Source organism: Periplaneta americana, chromosome 6 (assembly GCF_040183065.1).
Source record: "Periplaneta americana isolate PAMFEO1 chromosome 6, P.americana_PAMFEO1_priV1, whole genome shotgun sequence".
Taxonomy (NCBI): Eukaryota; Metazoa; Arthropoda; class Insecta; order Blattodea; family Blattidae; genus Periplaneta; species Periplaneta americana.
The window spans coordinates 7,440,001-7,458,491 of NC_091122.1; the positions used below are offsets into that span (position 1 = coordinate 7,440,001).

Here is an 18,491-nt window from a genome sequence, read left to right on the forward strand (position 1 = left end):
GGTTACAATAAAACCTGTATCCTGCATTCAAGAAATATAATGAATGATCACTGAAGTAGGAAATGTCTAAACATGTAAATACACAATTATTTGATAGTGAGATATATTAACTCTTAAAATTTAATGTAAGGTAAATCATCCTTGAATATGTGCATTGCAGTGAAGTGTTACGTACATTTTGAGCGACTGCAAAGTAACCTCCTCCTATTTACATTTCACTTTTTCTGAAATTAGTGAATTGTTATTTTGGATAACGGTTTGTGATACTTTATAAACTATATTAAGGGCTTTTGAGAGTTTTAGTTTAGACGATTCTAACAGGATGATGCTTTTGGACGCGATTTTAAAATTAGAATCAATGAACAGAATATCTTCCAATTGTCCAGAAGGCAATGATTTTACAGCTGCAACAGCGGAACTGTCTGTGCTTTCCAATGTATCAATTACCTCCATTATTTTGCCGTAATGTTCTGCATAATAATTTTACAGCAACCAATCACGTTTCCCAACAGGTCAAGACTGGCTGCGGGGGTAAGGGTACTCCAGGGCAATTGTTTGGAACAGCAACACTCTCATTGTAGTATGCTTGATTGAATTCTTGTCTGCACTGAACAAATGTTAAGCTTTGACTATTCCAACCACAGTAATGCAAAAACTAGTGCTTACATAGGTATACATTAGCTGTAGCTGCTCTATCTATTTGGACCGGTCACATCTCTTAACATGAACTGCTTATACTACGAGACCGGGCGGTCGCTCACCTTCTCTATACTACCGTACATCGGCAACCTGATTGCATGCTGCGTGTGGCAATTCAACGAAGTCTAGTTATTAGTAAGACCAACAAGGACTTGCTATATTTGTACAGAAGCACTTACAACCAGACTGGAAGATGAATTTTAGCTATACCATTGCACCAGCTCTTGTATCTGTCACTTTTATCCATAAAATCCTTGCTCTGTAACAATAGGTAACTTTCCTTTGCCATCAACACTTCCCAAATTTGCTTTTATAGGAATGAGGGTTTTCCAAGAATGCAGGTAAGGGATGTAGAAAGTTACTCTTATTTTTCAATTCAGTAAATGAAACTTCTGATGGTCGAGTATTTATGCGTATTTATACCTCCAATAAATCTCAAATATGTTAACTTACATGCCAAATATACCATGCTAGGAAGGTGATAAAAACAAATGCTAGGGAGGTGATAAAAATTGTAGGATAACCAGTCATGACTGGTTGAAACACGTCGTTCCGTACGTTTCGTTGGTCAGAAGTAGTATGACGTAGTAAAAGTGTAACAGTCGGAATAATTACGAATCTTCTCTAAATCTTTCATTACCAGTTTTTCTTATAGTAAATTTTCTCTCATTAAATGTATTCGCAAATGTTGCAATCTGAATGACGCGCAATATTCAATTGCGAAATGACGCAGCAAGTTCTTCAACCCTTTAAAAGGTGATCTGATAGTGCATATCAGCATTCTGGCAGATAGCTCTGGCAAGCAAACAAGTAAGTAACTGTAACTTTATAGAAATCGTAAGGTACAAGTTCACAGGCGAATATACTGTAACCAGTATTGAAAGTGCATACAGATTGCATTTAGGGCAAATTAAATAATGTGGAGAGTAAACAACGCTATCATAAAGATGGTGTCTATGCCGCATATCTAAAATCTCTTGCTTCGAAGTAATACAGGCGATAGAGGAGTCTAAACTGAGATATTTGACATAGGAAACCAGTGGCTGGAAATGCGAAATTCAGGCGCACAAGAAATGACTTTGAGGATCATAACGGTGAAACAGGCCTTATCTGAGAACAGTACAAACTGTAGGAAGTTCGGTACAGTAGCACAGCGCTGGATAAACGATTGAAAGAACTGAACCAGACAGACGAAGAGAACTTAATCCATTACGAGGAAAAACGTGTAATCCATGCTTGTGTTTTATTGATTTTTTTTCTGTATATCAGATTAAAATATTACACAACAGTATAATGAATGACAGTTACTATCTCATAGCCAGTTCTGAATTGTCTTCATCTTCTTGAAAATCAGGTACTCATTCATACGAACACGATACTTCTATAGCTTCTTGGTTAGTAGGTACCCCAATAGGAGGATATTAACCAATGATATATCTACTTCATTCTCAAAATAAAATAACCATATTACTTAAACTAAATCAATTAAATATATCAGTACATAAACACTTCGACCTCACAAATCCTGAGAACAACTCATCTGCTAATATCCCTAAATTAACAGTTATCCCAACCTCTAAATCTCCGAACATATCTCATCTTCGCAAAAATTACAACGTGTTCATATTTCTTGTGTTCGCTTCGTTTGCGATGTCCGTCGCGCTGACCACATTATCCCATCCTTCCGAACTCTAAACTGGCTACGGCTTAACGAACGTAGAAATTTTCATTCTCTTGTTCTCCTTTTCCAAGTCCTTCACACTTCTACACCTACCTACCTTGCCTCTCGTTTCAGTTACCTGTCATCATATCATAATCTCTTCACACTCACGCAAAATAGCCGCATACTAGCCATACCAACACATAAGACATCATCGTATTCATCATCATACACAATCTCGCTCTCGCCCTTGTGGAATACCCTACCCAGTGACATCAGAGACTGTCGGAATTTAACAGCGTTCAAAAGCAAGCTTATTAAGGATTTTCTTACTGCGTAGAGTAGGTTTAATTTTTACTTAATCAATAAAAGAAATACTTCTCTCTTCTTAACTTTTACAATAAACTGTCTAGCTTTTATTAATCAGTTAATCTTTCAGTACTTTGATTTTTATTGTATTTGTAAATTTAATATTAATTGTAATTATATTTGGATTCTTAATATTGTAGTTGTAATACCCTGGTAGAAGAGAAGAGAAGGCCTGATGGCCTTATCTCTACCAGGTTAAATAAATAAATAAATAAATAAATAAATAAATAAACAAAATAAATCTTGTAGCCTCTGTAATCTTTCATCACCTGAACCTTCTATTTTGTTATGAACACTACTCTTCACAGGTTTTTAATTGAGGAAGGTTTGTGCACTACAAACTAAAAATTTGGAATATTTAAACCTGTTTCTGTAACTATTGAAAGATACCACATTTAGTGAATATATAAGATTCTTTCTGTTCAGTTTTCAGTGTAACGTAAATAGACACAAAATGGAACGTTGGTCAGGACGCGTTGCCGTGGTGACAGGGACCAGTTCTGGTATAGGAGCAGCCATCGCCGAGGAACTGGTCAAGAAAGGACTCAAAGTTGTCGGACTGGCGCGTAGGGTGGAGAGAGTGCAGGTAAGAATTCCTTATGAAAAATTTAAAACATTGAAAATCATAGCAGACTATAATCTGATTTAACACACACTTCTCGGTATTTCACAGAGTTCTCGAAGTTAACATTTCTAGCCTTTCTGAACTACATACATCATGAGGGGAAATGGGTATGACCATAGCAGTCATTACTTGTAAGATAACTAGCTTCTGGGGACAAATGAGATCCCCGAAAGAGATGAAATGTTAAAGGATATGTATGATAAGAACTTTGTGTTAAATTTTAACGTACTTTGTTAACATGTTTCGATCAATTTTCGGTCATCTTCAGAACTGGTCGTTGAAGAATACAACACAAACACAAAAAATACATCACACTAACATACGAAAACAAAAACACACACAAAATTGCAACTCCATTCAAGAAATTAAACTACAACATCGCATACAGAACAAATAATACTCTACAAAAACATCTCAACACACAAACAACACAAACAAACAAATACAACCACATAGGCGTATACTAACTCAAATGTAACACCTGCAACAACTTCTACATAGGACAAACAGGCAGATAATTTCAAACACGTTACAAAGAACACATCACAGCCATAACAAAATTACAAAACATCTCCACATATGCAGAACACATCACAAATGCCAACCACACATACAGAGACATCAACACAGACATGGAAATACTGCACATCCAACCAAAAAGCCAGAAACTCAACACACTAGAACAATATGAAATATACAGACACACGAAAATACACCCCAACGATATTCTCAACACACAACTCAATTTCAAAACACATACACTCTTTGACTCTACACTACGAACGCACCCACACAGGAAACAAGAGGCGCCAAGACCAACAACGACCAGTTCTGAAGACGACCGAAAATAGGTCGAAACATGTTAACAAAGTACGTTAAAATTTAACACAAAAAAGTTCTTATCATACATATTCCGAAGTGATACAGTGTTAAAAGTTGTGTAATGAAGATGTACATGTTAAAGAATACTTTAAATAATATATTCGGGATTATTAGAATTAATTAATTAATAATAATATTACTAGCACAGAGAAAAGAAATCCAAAATTAAGCCTAAATAAATAAACAAGTTTATTGCTAGAAAAACAAAGAAAAATGGTGAAAGAGAGTGATCTAGTGCTCAACTGGAATATTCAATACATAATAAAAATACAATTTAAAATTAATATTCACTAACAACAGCAAGTGCTTACATACATTTTAAAATTTAGAACTGTTTGAGTTAAATATAGATGAGAATATTTCTTAATTAACTGTAGAGTATGCTTCCAAAATGCGTTAAGTCCATTTGTTGAAAAGACTGGACTAGTTTTTGTATAAACTTGTTTACGGGCTGAGATAATTTTAAACTAACATGCTCCATAATACAACCCAATACATCCGTTTCCTTTTATTTTTATCTTCTCACAATAGCCGTTTGCATCGGCAGAGTTTTGTTTTCGCATCTAGAATTTTAAATGAATTATAGTGATTAGTTTTTAGGTATGTATAGGCCTATGGTGCAATATTAATTTTTCCATGTCTAGTAAGTTGCAGATTTCATGTTTCTTCTTACTTTCACCACTAATCACTGCTCTTTCACTGATAATATTTATCTTCAGAGGCATTTAACTATTTTTCATTTATTTTATTTTGTATTTTCTATTTATATCTATATCTGTATCTTTTATTTAGGTAGTATCTATTTGTCTTTCTTCTTTTTTTCTTTCCTTTTCTCATTTTCTATTTTAATTTGTATTTACACTTGTATCTGTTTCATCTCTTTTTTCATGTAATCTATATTTTTTTTTTGTAAACGAATATCTGTACTGTCTATTGTAATTGGGGTTTTGCCCTGTTATAGGAATAAATAAATAAATATATATATATAAGTAAATAAGTAAATAAATAAATAAATAAATAAATAATTAAATAAATAGATAAATAAATAAATAAATAAATAAATAAATAAATAAATGTGTAAACAGGGCAAGAAAACTTGTCAGGTTAGTAGCATTTGACAGAAGATGAATTGTAAGAATTTCCACATCAAGATATTGAATCGCATTTAATTATCCTAGCACTAAAGCAAGCAAGAAGAGCATTTTCGTCATGTAGTATAATAACCGGGAAACCTAATACATTTTTTAAAGATATTGTGGCGTTGTGGGATGAGGCAAAGCTATAATGAAAATGCAACAGACAAGCATCCCCCTAACCGGTTTCTCTAAATGACGTATCAAACGATATTTTGAGAAATTATCAGGCGAAAAAGAAGTTTCTAAATTCAGTTACGCTTTTTTCAGGAGCTCGAGAAGTCTTTGAAATCAGCTCCAGGGAAGCTGTACCCACGTAAGTGTGACGTCACCAAAGAGGAAGAAGTTAAGGAAGCGTTCAAATGGGTGAAAGATAACCTCGGAGGAACAGACATCCTCATCAACAATGCCGGAGTTGGCTCTATCAACACGTTGACAGGTATATGCATACCGGGATTATAAAACAACGTGAAAAATCTACATATATATAATTTGAACTAGTAATGGATATTACGGGAAAACGGCTAAACGGATTTTAATAAATAACCCCTCATTTTGAAGCTTGGAACTCAAAGTTTTTCAGAAAAATAGTAGTTTTCAGTGAAATGTCAATTTTTCAACATAATTTTCCTATTTTCCAAAATCCATCTGTCGCCAGGTTTGAGAACTAGCTAATTGTATTTCAGAATAAAACAAAACACACACTACAATAAACAATATTACACGAAGGCCATGATCTGCAAGAATGCTGACATATTTAGAGCTCAAATTAATTGGTTATTAAAAACTTAATTTACTAAAAATAATTTACAGGTTCAATTCTGTGGTGTGTAATTTTCTGGGTACAGATGTGTATTGGGTATTAAAAAATACAAAACTTGAGGTGGTTGGATGACATTAATACCATTAGAAATGAAATATTATTGAAGTTAATGCCATGATGTGACTATTTTCCATTAAGTATACATATTAATGCTATATTTATGATATGAAAGTGAAACGTTCTGGGGTTATATAAGTAGATGTAGAGAATAACGTAAAATACATTTTGATTTCTATATTTTACTGAGTGGCGGCTATATAGTATATATAGTATATGTTACTGAAAGCTATAAAACTTACGTAAGTTAATAATATTATTAAAAATCAAATATTTGTACAGTTATTAATCAAGTGGAGTTGGGTATTTTCCATATATTTAATGGCGGTGTGGTGTAGATATTTATATGCGTGGTTCTCTTCAGTATTGGCTCGAGAGAGAGTATCTTTCATTATTATGGAAGCAAATAACTTTCGGAATGTCTGGTATTCTTCATTGAAAATAAATCTGAAAAATGTTTATTTGAACCTCTAATGAACTTAGTTTGCAGCATTTGCTGCACAAGCCACTAGTTACTAATTTATTTACATGACGAAGTTGAGTCAGAAACCCATCTTAATGAACGAATTACAGGAGTGATGATGATGATGATGATGATGATGATGATGATGAAATATGCTATTTATATGACTATGATTTGCAGACGGTCCTGTGGAGAACTGGAGGAAGATATTTGACCTCAACGTTCTGGCCCTCAGCATGTGCACCAAAGAGGCTCTGCAGTCCATGAAGGAGAAAGGCGTGGACGACGGTCACATCGTGCACATCAACAGGTTGGTGACGTGTCTGCACTTATTTGCTATTGTTTAAATGCTTATAATATCGAAAGTAACAAGGCCATTTTGTACAGTGTTGTAGGTCATAAGGTAATGGAACAAGCCGCCATGTATTCGTCCTCCAAACACGCCGTCACAGCCCTTACTGAGGGTCTTCGTCGTGAGCTGGTGAACCAGAAGTCAAAGATCCGTGTCACTGTAAGTACAGTACCTATGGTATAACAATGGGTGTTGATAGAACTCAAAGTTAGTCTTGGGCCTTCGCTATAAACAAAAGTGAAAGCAAAGCGGTTACCATGGAAAAGAGTATGTTGTTTGTTAAACAGATATCCCATGTTTGGTAAAAAGAAGTTTAGGCGATACTGTGTTGTCAGTTTTCTAAGAAATTATGTAAGATACAAAATTCAAAGTATACAGGAAACCCACAACAACAACAACAACAACAACAACAACAACACACATACACAACACATCCAACCACCCCACACAACACAAACAAGCTGCATTCCGAACAATGGTACACAGACTACTCAACATACCAATGAACCAACAGGATTACAACGAAGAACTAAACACAATCAAATACATAGCACAAGAAAACGGATACAACTCCAACATAATAGACAACATAATACGTAAGACAAAACAAAACCACAAAAAACAGAAGAATACAACACAAACACAAGAACACAAAAATACATCACACTAACATACGAAAACAAAAACACACATAAAACTGAAAATCCGGGCATAGAACCAGGTGACTGCAACATGCCAAAAACGAAAGAGAAATTCGGACTTTTGACAAAAAAAAATAAGTAGAGCAGTAGATTCAATGGAAAAACATGAAATCTCCTACTTAATCAGAAGGTATGGCAACACTGCCTTTTTCCACGCGCATCTTACCCCTTACCCGCCATGCACCGATGCTGCCCGCAACACATTCCCGCATTGCAATCTATCCACTCCACCCAAATGCGCCGGCGAAGTCTATGGATTCCAGACACGGACTTTGGTTTAGTCATTCTACAGGGACATCATTTTATTTTTACTAACATTTTTAATATTAACCTGTCTATACCTTTGGAGAACGGGAAACAGTTTGCTATCCCCTTCCACGACTGTAGTTCGATGATACTGGCGTAAAACACAAACAAATCACTCTACTAGGTATAGGAAGGAAGAAAAGTAGTTCATCCATTTACGTAAACTAGGAAATATCGCAATTTTGAGTTTCATAATTTTCATTAGGTTTTTGTTTAATCAAAGTACAGTACTGTATTAACAATAAGTGTTTTTACTCACGAACTGAGGTATCCATGCGAACGTATTCATTATGCAGTGTATATTATACTGTCTACAGCACATTAGCGTACACTATAGAGAAAGAAGTTAAATTGAAAAATAATCATAATATGGATATTTAAACACAAGTTTGAAAATGGTGACCGTTCATTTCGATACAGGCTTCAGTTCTTTTGTGCATATTATCGCACTATAGACTACTGCATCTAATTCTAATTGCCAGTTTCGTCCTTCGTACTAGTAACTCACGTTGAAATAATTCTGTACCTACTCTACGTACTGTAAATTCAATCTTCACTTCTGCCGGACCCGAAAATATAAAATTACTCAGACATGCTATCTACTGTCCGTCCAAGTGGTTATGCCGCAGGATTGTAGAAAGGGAGAAAATCACGTGACAGTTAATTACTTAACGAGGCCCTTTTATTTAAGTTAAATTAAACAGCTGTATAATATTACGTAAACGTCCAATTCCTGAGAGAAATTAATGTTTTCAGAAAAGAGCTAAGACAGCCCAGTTTTTACAGAGGGGCGTGCAGAAGCAGGTGGGAAAAATCGGGATGCGACCGACGGAGGCAGACGGACAGTACCTGTGGGAAAATATGATTCAATATTGAAAGCTCTTTCGTCACTGGAAAAACGCGAACATATTTCTGGAACGTACTATACTCATTAAGTACTGCTTACTATCTGCGGTCTTGGTTCTGTGTGGAGTTGGAACTTCATTAGTGGAAGGGGTGGGAGTGAAGTACATTCAAAAACTCAGGTACAATAAAAATTGAAGTAAAAATAAAATGATGTCCCTGTATAACGCACGTCACTTGTTTCAGAGCGTCAGTCCCGGAAGAGTAAGAACAGAGATAGGCCAAGCTTCAGGAGCCACGCCGGAGATGTTGAAAGCTCGAAAGGACCTCCCGACTTTGCAGTCTGAGGACGTCGCAGACGCCGTCCTGTACGTACTGGGAGCGCCACCACACGTACAGGTGGGACTGTCCTCCCTGACTGACATTAACCATCCTGCTACTGATATTTAATTTTTTTATTTTTTTTTCTTATCCAATTTAATAAACCCTATTTCACCCTGAGGTATATTAGGGTTATAGTTGGTATCAAAATACATATTTTATAAGCAATAAACAATAATACAATTATAATACAAAATTGTGGTCAAGGTTACAATTCACATGAATTATGTTCAAGAATGCACCTTAATGAAAGAATGGATCGTTTCATAAAGCCTCAAGGCATGTCTCTATATTTATATCTAATGGTTATAGGAAGAAATATATATATATATATATATATATACTGTGTATATATATATATATGTATATATACACACAGTATATATACAGAGTGATTTATATAGAACTGACACATTTCTTTCATTAATTGTTTCAAAACGAATTGTGCTAGCGACAACTTATTATACCTAAAATGTAGAGGAATTTTGGGAGATTATTTACCTCTATAGCAAATGTTGTCCGGCGTTGTCAAATCCGGAGATCTCGGTGGCCACAGGTTCCTGGAAAGTATTCGGTCGTCACATAACCGGATAAATGGAACCAAGCTTCATCTGTGAACCATGTGATGGACAATATGGCAGGATTTTGCACAATGAACGTCTGAAACCAACGACAATAATTCAATCTTTTATCCTTATCTGGTTCCTGTAGCTGATGAACAACCGTAACCCTATATGGCTTTAGGCTCTCTGACACACTGAATAGATGTACCCTGTCTCGTGCGACAAACGTCTTAATGATTTTTTGGGTGACTGCTCCAGTCGTGCTCTTACGTCAACAACAACCGTGGGAAGCCTAGATGAACGATGCTTGCCCTTTTCACTCACCAGAGATCCAATTGTTTCCAATTTGTTTATCAGTCCCAGTATTGTGTTTCTTTTGGGAGGATTGCGAACACCAAATTCTCTCTGGTATGCCCTTTGAGTAGCTGTAATTGAATTCGTAATCCAGTATTGCTTCACAAGGAAGAGTCGTTGATTTAATGTGTACTGCATTTTCACGTTGACACAAAATGTCGAAAACAGCTGCCAACAATAGGAATAAAACATAAACATCTGCGCATCTAGTGACAAGGAATCGAAACTCCAGAACATTCTGCTGTTGGTTTCAGGCGTTCATTGTGCAAAATCCTGCCATATTGTCCATCACATGGTTCACAGATGAAGCATGGTTCCATTTATCCGTTTATGTGACGACCGAATAATTTCCAGGAACCTGTGGCCACCGAGATCTCCGGATTTGACAACGCCGGATAAGATTTGCTATAGAGGTAATTAATCTCCCAAAATTCCTCTACATTTTAGGTATAATAAGTTGTCGCTAGCACAATTCGTTTTGAAACAATTAATGAAAGAAATGTGTCAGTTCTATATAAATCACTCTGTATATATATATATATATATATATATATATATATATATATATATATATATATATAAAATAGCTATTAAACATGTTATTTTAGAAGCAATATATAGCTATACTAAGAGATGGCTTAAAATTTACGAATTAAATACATAATTTAGTAACAACAATTGGCAATAATCAGGTGTTACAAGAAATGGCTCAAAATTAGAAATCAAATGCATAATTAAAATAAAAATTAAAAGCAATAGTACAATATTATAGTATGCGAAATTGAAGACTTGCAGTTTCATTATAGTTGATTAGAAATAATACGATTTTTTTCCCGGAATAATTTAACATTTTACAGTTTGACGAATATTCTATTCAAGAAGGACATGAAATACTTATATGATTTAGTGTTGGTAAGTATATTGGTTAACGGTTTGGTAAATGTATAGTTTAAAGTGTTCAGTAACAACTCAAGCTCGTATCTTTCACGGCAAAAGACTGGATAATCATATAATACATGTTTGACATCTTGAGATTCCTCCCCACAAATGCAAGTTGCATCGTCTTTAATATGGAATCTATTTAAGTATTCCCCGAATTTTCCATGCCCAGTCAAAAACTGTGTCAGTACGAAATCTGGCGTTATTACTTTACATTTATTACGATCATAGACCGTTGGAAAATACAGCTCTTTTGTAAGAATTCCCTTATCACTATTGACCCATCTTTCGTTCCATTCTTGCATATAATGTCCTTTGGCTACTTTTTTGATATAGGATAGCGGACATAAATTGTACGACAGTGGCACATCAGAGTTGGCAGCCAATTTTGCCAATTCATCGGCTCTCTCATTTCCACTGACATTTATTACAACTTACTATTACCAAAAGAGTTAATACAATTATCTCCATCAAAATCATATACAAATCTTAGTTAAGCATATGAAATATTTAATTTATGTATTATCGACTGTACACCTCCAGAAAATGTAAAAATGTAAAATAATCGTCGTATTTTTTTTTAATACAGGGTGGTTCAAAAGTCATGTTCCATACTGTTCAAAAACGTAAACCAAAATTAAAGAAATTTATATATGTTACTGTTAACTAAGATAACATACCAGTATACAGTAAATTTAAATTTGCCACCCTTCCATTTCAAGATAAACTCCTCAACGCTATATATAGTTTTGACATAGTGGGAAAGACGGCTCTAAGCTATGAATGTCACAGTATTATAACACAAAATGGAAATCATTTCAATTATTAGTTGAAATGTAAATATTGAAACATCTCGAAAATATATGTCTATAATAAATAAAATTTTAAAAAAAATCAATAAACAATTCTAAAAGAAATAAAAATATAAATTCAATGAAACAAATTTTGGTTTTGTTAAAATTCCAATATTTGAACACCGCTTATACTACAATGGGCATCTCGGAAAAAGGCTCCACTAGTAATTATTTATAACAAAATCACTTTAGAATAACTATAACACACAGGAATAAAAAATTAAAAAAAAATTAGAAATCAAAGGTCATGATAATATAAATAACAATATGAATAATGATTTGAAGAACATAAATAAAATAATTTGGACCCAGACAAATTCAGAAATGAAGAAAATTAAGCTAGACGTTGAATTTAATTTTCTGAAATTTTCATGACACAGACTACTAAGGGGTGTAACAAGATCATCCTACATGAATAAACCGCATTACTTCTTAAAGTAGATTCATTATTTATATTATTCTTATTTCAAAATATTAGTAAACAGACATACAACGGGCAAATACGTGAAATTCAAAAATATGGAGAGAAAATGGAAATAATATTAAAAAATCATCAGTGGGGTAATCCTAATACCCCTTTGGTTGCAGGATGCAGGAGGTCAATCATTGAAACGCCCTGGAAATGCAGATTTTTTTAACCTTCAGTTTCTCTTTTATCTTTACAGATACACGAGCTGATGATCAAACCTGTGGGAGAGACCTTCTGAATTCTGCTCCTTGCACAACTCAAAGGCTTTTGTGCCTCACAATAACATGTTCCGCTATACATTTTGTAAATATAATATCATTAAATCAATATACGAAACTAATGTGTTAAATATGTTTCAATGCCATCCACTTGTGTTCGTAAAATACTTCTGGTGTCCAACGTTTCAATTCTAATGACATTTTTTTGCACAAAACAACTTAAACAACCAGCTTTTTTTTCTTCCTTTTTCTTCCATCCGGACCGCTCAGTTGGTACAGAAAACTGGTTACGGACTGGCAGGTCCTGGGTTCAATTCGGGAGCGTGGAGGGATTTTCTCGTTGTCGAATTTCCAGAACGATATTGAGGTGCACTCAGCCTTCTGTCAAATTGAGTACAAAGTCTTTTCCAGAGGTAGGCAGTCGGAGCGTGGTGCCGACCACACCACCTCATCCTAGTGCCGTGGTCACGAAAGCATAAAGCTCTGCCTCCATGCTCTCCATACGTTTCCACATCGTCCAAGGGAAATAATTTTACCTATACATTTTTTCTCTTTCTGGTGTAGCTTCTTTTTTTTTCTTTCTATGTTTCTTTTTCTATTCTTATTCTGTTTCACCTTCAACTTTCTTAAAGACTAATTTGTAATTATGTCCTGTCATATGTCCCTTTTCTTCATATTAAAACATATCAAGGCATAGGAAGGCTGCATCTACTTTTATGACAATACCAAGGTTAATGTAAGAATGTTTTATTCCGTTATGAACAGATTACCTAAAAATGTTTAAAAAATGACGTATTTAAAAACCAGACGTCTGCATCGAAGTTTTCGCTCGAGCGCCAAGTAGTTCATAGCATAATCCGATAGGTAGCGCACATGCATGATGGGTAAAATTGTCACGAGCGGTAAATCCTCAAACGGTATAAGCCGAGCGTTAGACATTCGTTCTTGTTACAGTGATGAACTGTGTAGTAACATCATAGATGTTTATCATTTCAAAACTTTGCAGTGTTTAACTAACCTCTCCATAGTATAACTACAAAACTTGCTTTAAAATGTAATATAAATGTTGTAGGTAAATGTTCCCCCCCCCCCACACACAGGAGTGATTTTGTTTTTGCTACATCTGATAGATGTTATTGGGTGTAAATGTAATTATTATAAACGGGGAACACAATCACGATAATGCAAGAACTGTATCAAGTTTTCTAGTAATAATAATTTATTTATTTATTTATTTATTTATTTACTTATTTATTATTAATATTTGTGTGCTGAACAACAGCCAGAGGCCAATTATAGTTCAGCACAATACACAATGTTTTATAATAATAATAATAATAATAATAATAATAATAATAATAATAATAATAATAATAATAATAATAATGTCTAATAATTAGTGTATCAATCTTTGCGTCTGTAACAGTTGTGCAGCATGATTATTCGTTTTATTATATTTTCTTTGACGTTATCTCTGTACTAATATTGTTATTAATCTACTGCTATATCAATAATATTTTGTAAAACATTTCTACATTGTTGCAGTATATAGGCGGAACACTATGTATGGACCTATCATATTATATATGTGGTAAATCAAATATTGAATAATTATTAATTAGCAGTAACAACTGTATATCGAAGTTTTTCATACTATTTTATTTATAACTTCATGTTCTTGTTTTGGTACGTTCCATTGACTGTTCCATTAAACGTTTGTCATAAACGCAGAAAATAAAGCCTTATTTTTACCGTGTGAGCAAAACATATGTGTATCTTATCTGTCGCCTTCCATACAAGATAAGACATGTCGGTGAGATGACCTTGTACTGTGCTTCTATTTATTACGAGCGTATCACGACCGATCGTATCTCATTCGAGGGTGCGACACTCGACCAAGTGCAAGCGAGCAATTTAACTCCAATACAGCACTCTGATAACAACCCTATTAAATGACCTCAAAGCATAAAAAGTAACCCAAAAATTACTAATAATCGATGTATATATACACAGTGTGTAGATATATACAGGAATTACCTTCATGTAGTTATAAAGATGAAACTCGCTATTAAAGCGTTGTATACAGAAAGAAAATGGCCCCCTCTCTAACAATTGTTCTTATCGATTGTCATTTTATGGTGATGGTTATCTTGTGACCACAGAAAACAAATCAAAGAGCATAGAATGATAGAATAATATTGCTATAGCTGTACTCTTAGATCAACAGTCAGTATTGATATCTACATAAATACGTATACCAACATCACAAAATTAAAAAAAAAAATTCATTCCATTCTAATGAATGTGAAAGAACACTAGATTTAGCGGGAAACCGCTGATATTGTCAATTCTGACAATAATTTATACTTAATATACATCAACATTTTCCCAAACACATTTTTCCCGTCCCTATAATAGGATTACCTATTCAGAACTGGCGGAACTATTTCAAACTTTATCTTTGGTTCTGACTTTTCCCATATGTAGTTAGAAAGTTCGTTTACACGATCAGAAAACTGTTACCATTCGTAATGAAATAATGACGAAACTGTGAAGTAGTTCTATAACAGTTATATTGTTATACACGACGTATATAGTGATTATTAGTAAAAAATCTACACACGACTTATAAACGAGCTCTTCACTGTATAAGGCAGTTAAACGTCTGTATAAGAGCTTTTATTAATAAGACTGACAAAGACAAATTCGCACAGAAGCACTTACAACCAGATTGGAACATGAATTTTAGCTATAACACTGTGACTGCTCCTGTATCTGTCAACAATAGGTACCTTCCCTTCTCCACAAACACTTCCCAAATTAGTGGAATGCCGGCTTTCCAAGAATGCTGGTAAAGAATGTACAAAGTTACATAAATAAGCATCTCTACAAAATTGGAGCCAGGATCAGAATTTATGTACACGTTAGCAATATCCATGATACATCAATCAAGAGATGATAGGTCATCAAAAAGATTATGAATAAGAAAGACTCGACTGAATGGTATAAGTAATTAGACTATGTACAACATTGCAACATAATAAAAGAACTGAATTGTTATGAAAGTTCATTTTATTTGGTACGTATTAAATGATTTCATTTATGTATGTCTTTTGAATAATAGTTCAAGAAAATAAACTATAAACAGTAATATCATTCATAACATGATAAAGGAACTGAAATGTTACGAAAGTTCATCTCCATATTTGGTGCATATTAAATGGTTCCATTTATGTATGTCTTTTGAATAATAGTTCAAGAAAATAAACTATATACAGTAATATCATTCACAACATGATAAAGGAACTGAATTGTTATGAAAGTTCATTTTATTTGGTGCATATTAAATGATTTCATGTATGTATGTCTTTTGAATAATAGTTCAAGAAAATAAACTGTAAACAGTAATATCATTCACAACATGATAAAGGAACTGAATTGTTACGAAAGTTCATCTCCTTATTTGGTGCATATTAAATGATTTCATTTATGTACGCCTTTTGAATAATAGTTCAAGAAAATAAACTATAAACAGTAATATCATTCACGACATGATAAAGGAACTGAATTGTTACGAAAGTTCATCTCCTTATTTGCTGCATATTAAATGATTTCATTTATGTATGTCTTTTGAATAATAGTTCAAGAAAATAAACTATAAACAGTAATATCATTCACAACATGATAAAGGAACTGAATTGTTGCGAAAGTTCATCTTCTTATTTGGTGCATATTAAATGATTTCATTTATGTATGTCTTTTGAATAATAGTTCAAGAAAATAAACTATAAACAGTAATATCATTCACAACATGATAAAGGAACTGAATTGTTAGGAAAGTTGATCTTCTTATTTGGTGCATATTAAATGATTTCATTTATGTATGTCTTTTGAATAATAGTTCAAGAAAATAAACTATAAACAGTAATATCATTCACGACATGATAAAGGAACTGAATTGTTACGAAAGTTCATCTCCTTATTTGCTGCATATTAAATGATTTCATTTATGTATGTCTTTTGAATAATAGTTCAAGAAAATAAACTATATACAGTAATATCATTCACAACATGATAAAGGAACTGAATTTTAGGAAAGTTCACCTTCTTATTTGGTACGTATTAAATGATTTCATTTATGTATGTCTTTTGAATAATAGTTCAAGAAAATAAACTATAAATAGTAATATCATTCACAACATGATAAAGGAACTGAATTGTTAGGAAAGTTCATCTTATTTGGTCCATATTAAATGATTTCATTTATGTATGTCTTTTGAATAATAGTTCAAGAAAATAAACTATAAACAGTAATATCTTTCACAACGTGATAAAGGAACTGAATTGTTACGAAAGTTCATCTTCTTATTTGGTGCATATTAAATGATTTCATTTATGTATGTCTTTTGAATAATAGTTCAAGAAAATAAACTATAAACAGTAATATCTTTCACAACATGATAAAGGAACTGAATTGTTACGAAAGTTCATCTTCTTATTTGGTGCATATTAAATGATTTCATTTATGTATGTCTTTTGAATAATAGTTCAAGAAAATAAACTATAAACAGTAATAACATTCACAACATGATAAAGAAACTGAAATGTTACGAAAGTTCATCTCCTTATTTGGTGCATATTAAATGATTTCATTTATGTATGTCTTTTGAATAACAGTTCAAGAAAATAAACTATAAACAGTAATATCATTCACAACATGATAAAGGAACTGAATTGTTACGAAAGTTCATCTCCTTATTTGGTGAATATTAAATGATTTCATTGCTGTATGTCTTTTGAATAATAGTTCAAGAAAATAAACTATAAACAGTAATATCATTCACAACATGATAAAGGAACTGAATTGTTAGGAAAGTTGATCTTCTTATTTGGTGCATATTAAATGATTTCATTTATGTATGTCTTTTGAATAATAGTTCAAGAAAATAAACTATAAACAGTAATATCATTCACAACATGATAAAGGAACTGAATTGTTAGGAAAGTTGATCTTCTTATTTGGTGCATATTAAATGATTTCATTTATATATGTCTTTTGAATAATAGTTCGAGAAAATAAACTATAAACAGTAATATCATTCACAACATGATAAAGGAACTGAATTGTTACGAAAGTTCATCTTCTTATTTGGTGCATATTAAATGATTTCATTTATGTATGTCTTTTGAATAACAGTTCAAGAAAATCAACTATAAACAGTAATATCATTCACCACATGATGAAGGAACTGAATTGTTAGGAAAGTTCATCTTCTTATTTGGTGCATATTAAATGATTTCATTCATGTATGTCTTTTGAATAATAGTTCAAGAAAATAAACTATAAACAGTAATATCATTCACAACATGATAAAGGTACTGAATTGTTGAGAAAGTTCATCTTCTTATTTGGTGCTTATTAAATGATTTCATTTATGTATGTCTTTTGAATAATAGTTCAAGAAAAAAAACTGTAAACAGTAATATCATTCACAACATGATAAAGGAACTGAAATGTTACGAAAGTTCATCTCCTTATTTGGTGCATATTAAATGATTTCATTTATGTACGTCTTTTGAATAATAGTTCAAGAAAAAAAACTATAAACAGTAATATAATTCACAACATGATAAAGGAACTGAAATGTTACGAAAGTTCATCTCCTTATTTGGTGCATATTAAATGGTTCCATTTATGTATGTCTTTTGAATAATAGTTCAAGAAAATAAACTATAAACAGTAATATCATTCACATGATAAAGGAACTGAATTGTTACGAAAGTTCATCTTCTTATTTGG

General features: G+C 32.9%; 1 protein-coding gene across 1 annotated transcript; it reads left to right on the top strand.

Annotated features, from left to right (window-relative positions):
• Positions 1–1,461: 1,461 nt before the first annotated feature.
• Positions 1,462–12,813, top strand: LOC138700958 (farnesol dehydrogenase-like). The gene is made up of 7 exons (XM_069827410.1): positions 1,462–1,509; positions 3,155–3,314; positions 5,639–5,807; positions 6,892–7,021; positions 7,099–7,222; positions 9,160–9,312; positions 12,670–12,813. Exons 2-7 carry the CDS (start codon positions 3,183–3,185, stop codon positions 12,709–12,711), a joined length of 750 nt encoding a protein of 249 aa, XP_069683511.1. The 5' UTR covers positions 1,462–1,509; positions 3,155–3,182; the 3' UTR covers positions 12,712–12,813.
• The last annotated feature ends 5,678 nt before the right edge of the window (positions 12,814–18,491 follow it).

Bases quoted from the DNA above. Each gene is read 5' to 3' on its own strand.
- LOC138700958 (XM_069827410.1), top strand. From the start codon at position 3,183: ATGGAACGTTGGTCAGGACGCGTTGCCGTGGTGACAGGGACCAGTTCT. The intron at 7,022-7,098 runs GTTGGTGACGTG...CATTTTGTACAG, and splicing joins CACATCGTGCACATCAACAG to TGTTGTAGGTCATAAGGTAA. The intron at 7,223-9,159 runs GTAAGTACAGTA...CACTTGTTTCAG, and splicing joins AGTCAAAGATCCGTGTCACT to AGCGTCAGTCCCGGAAGAGT.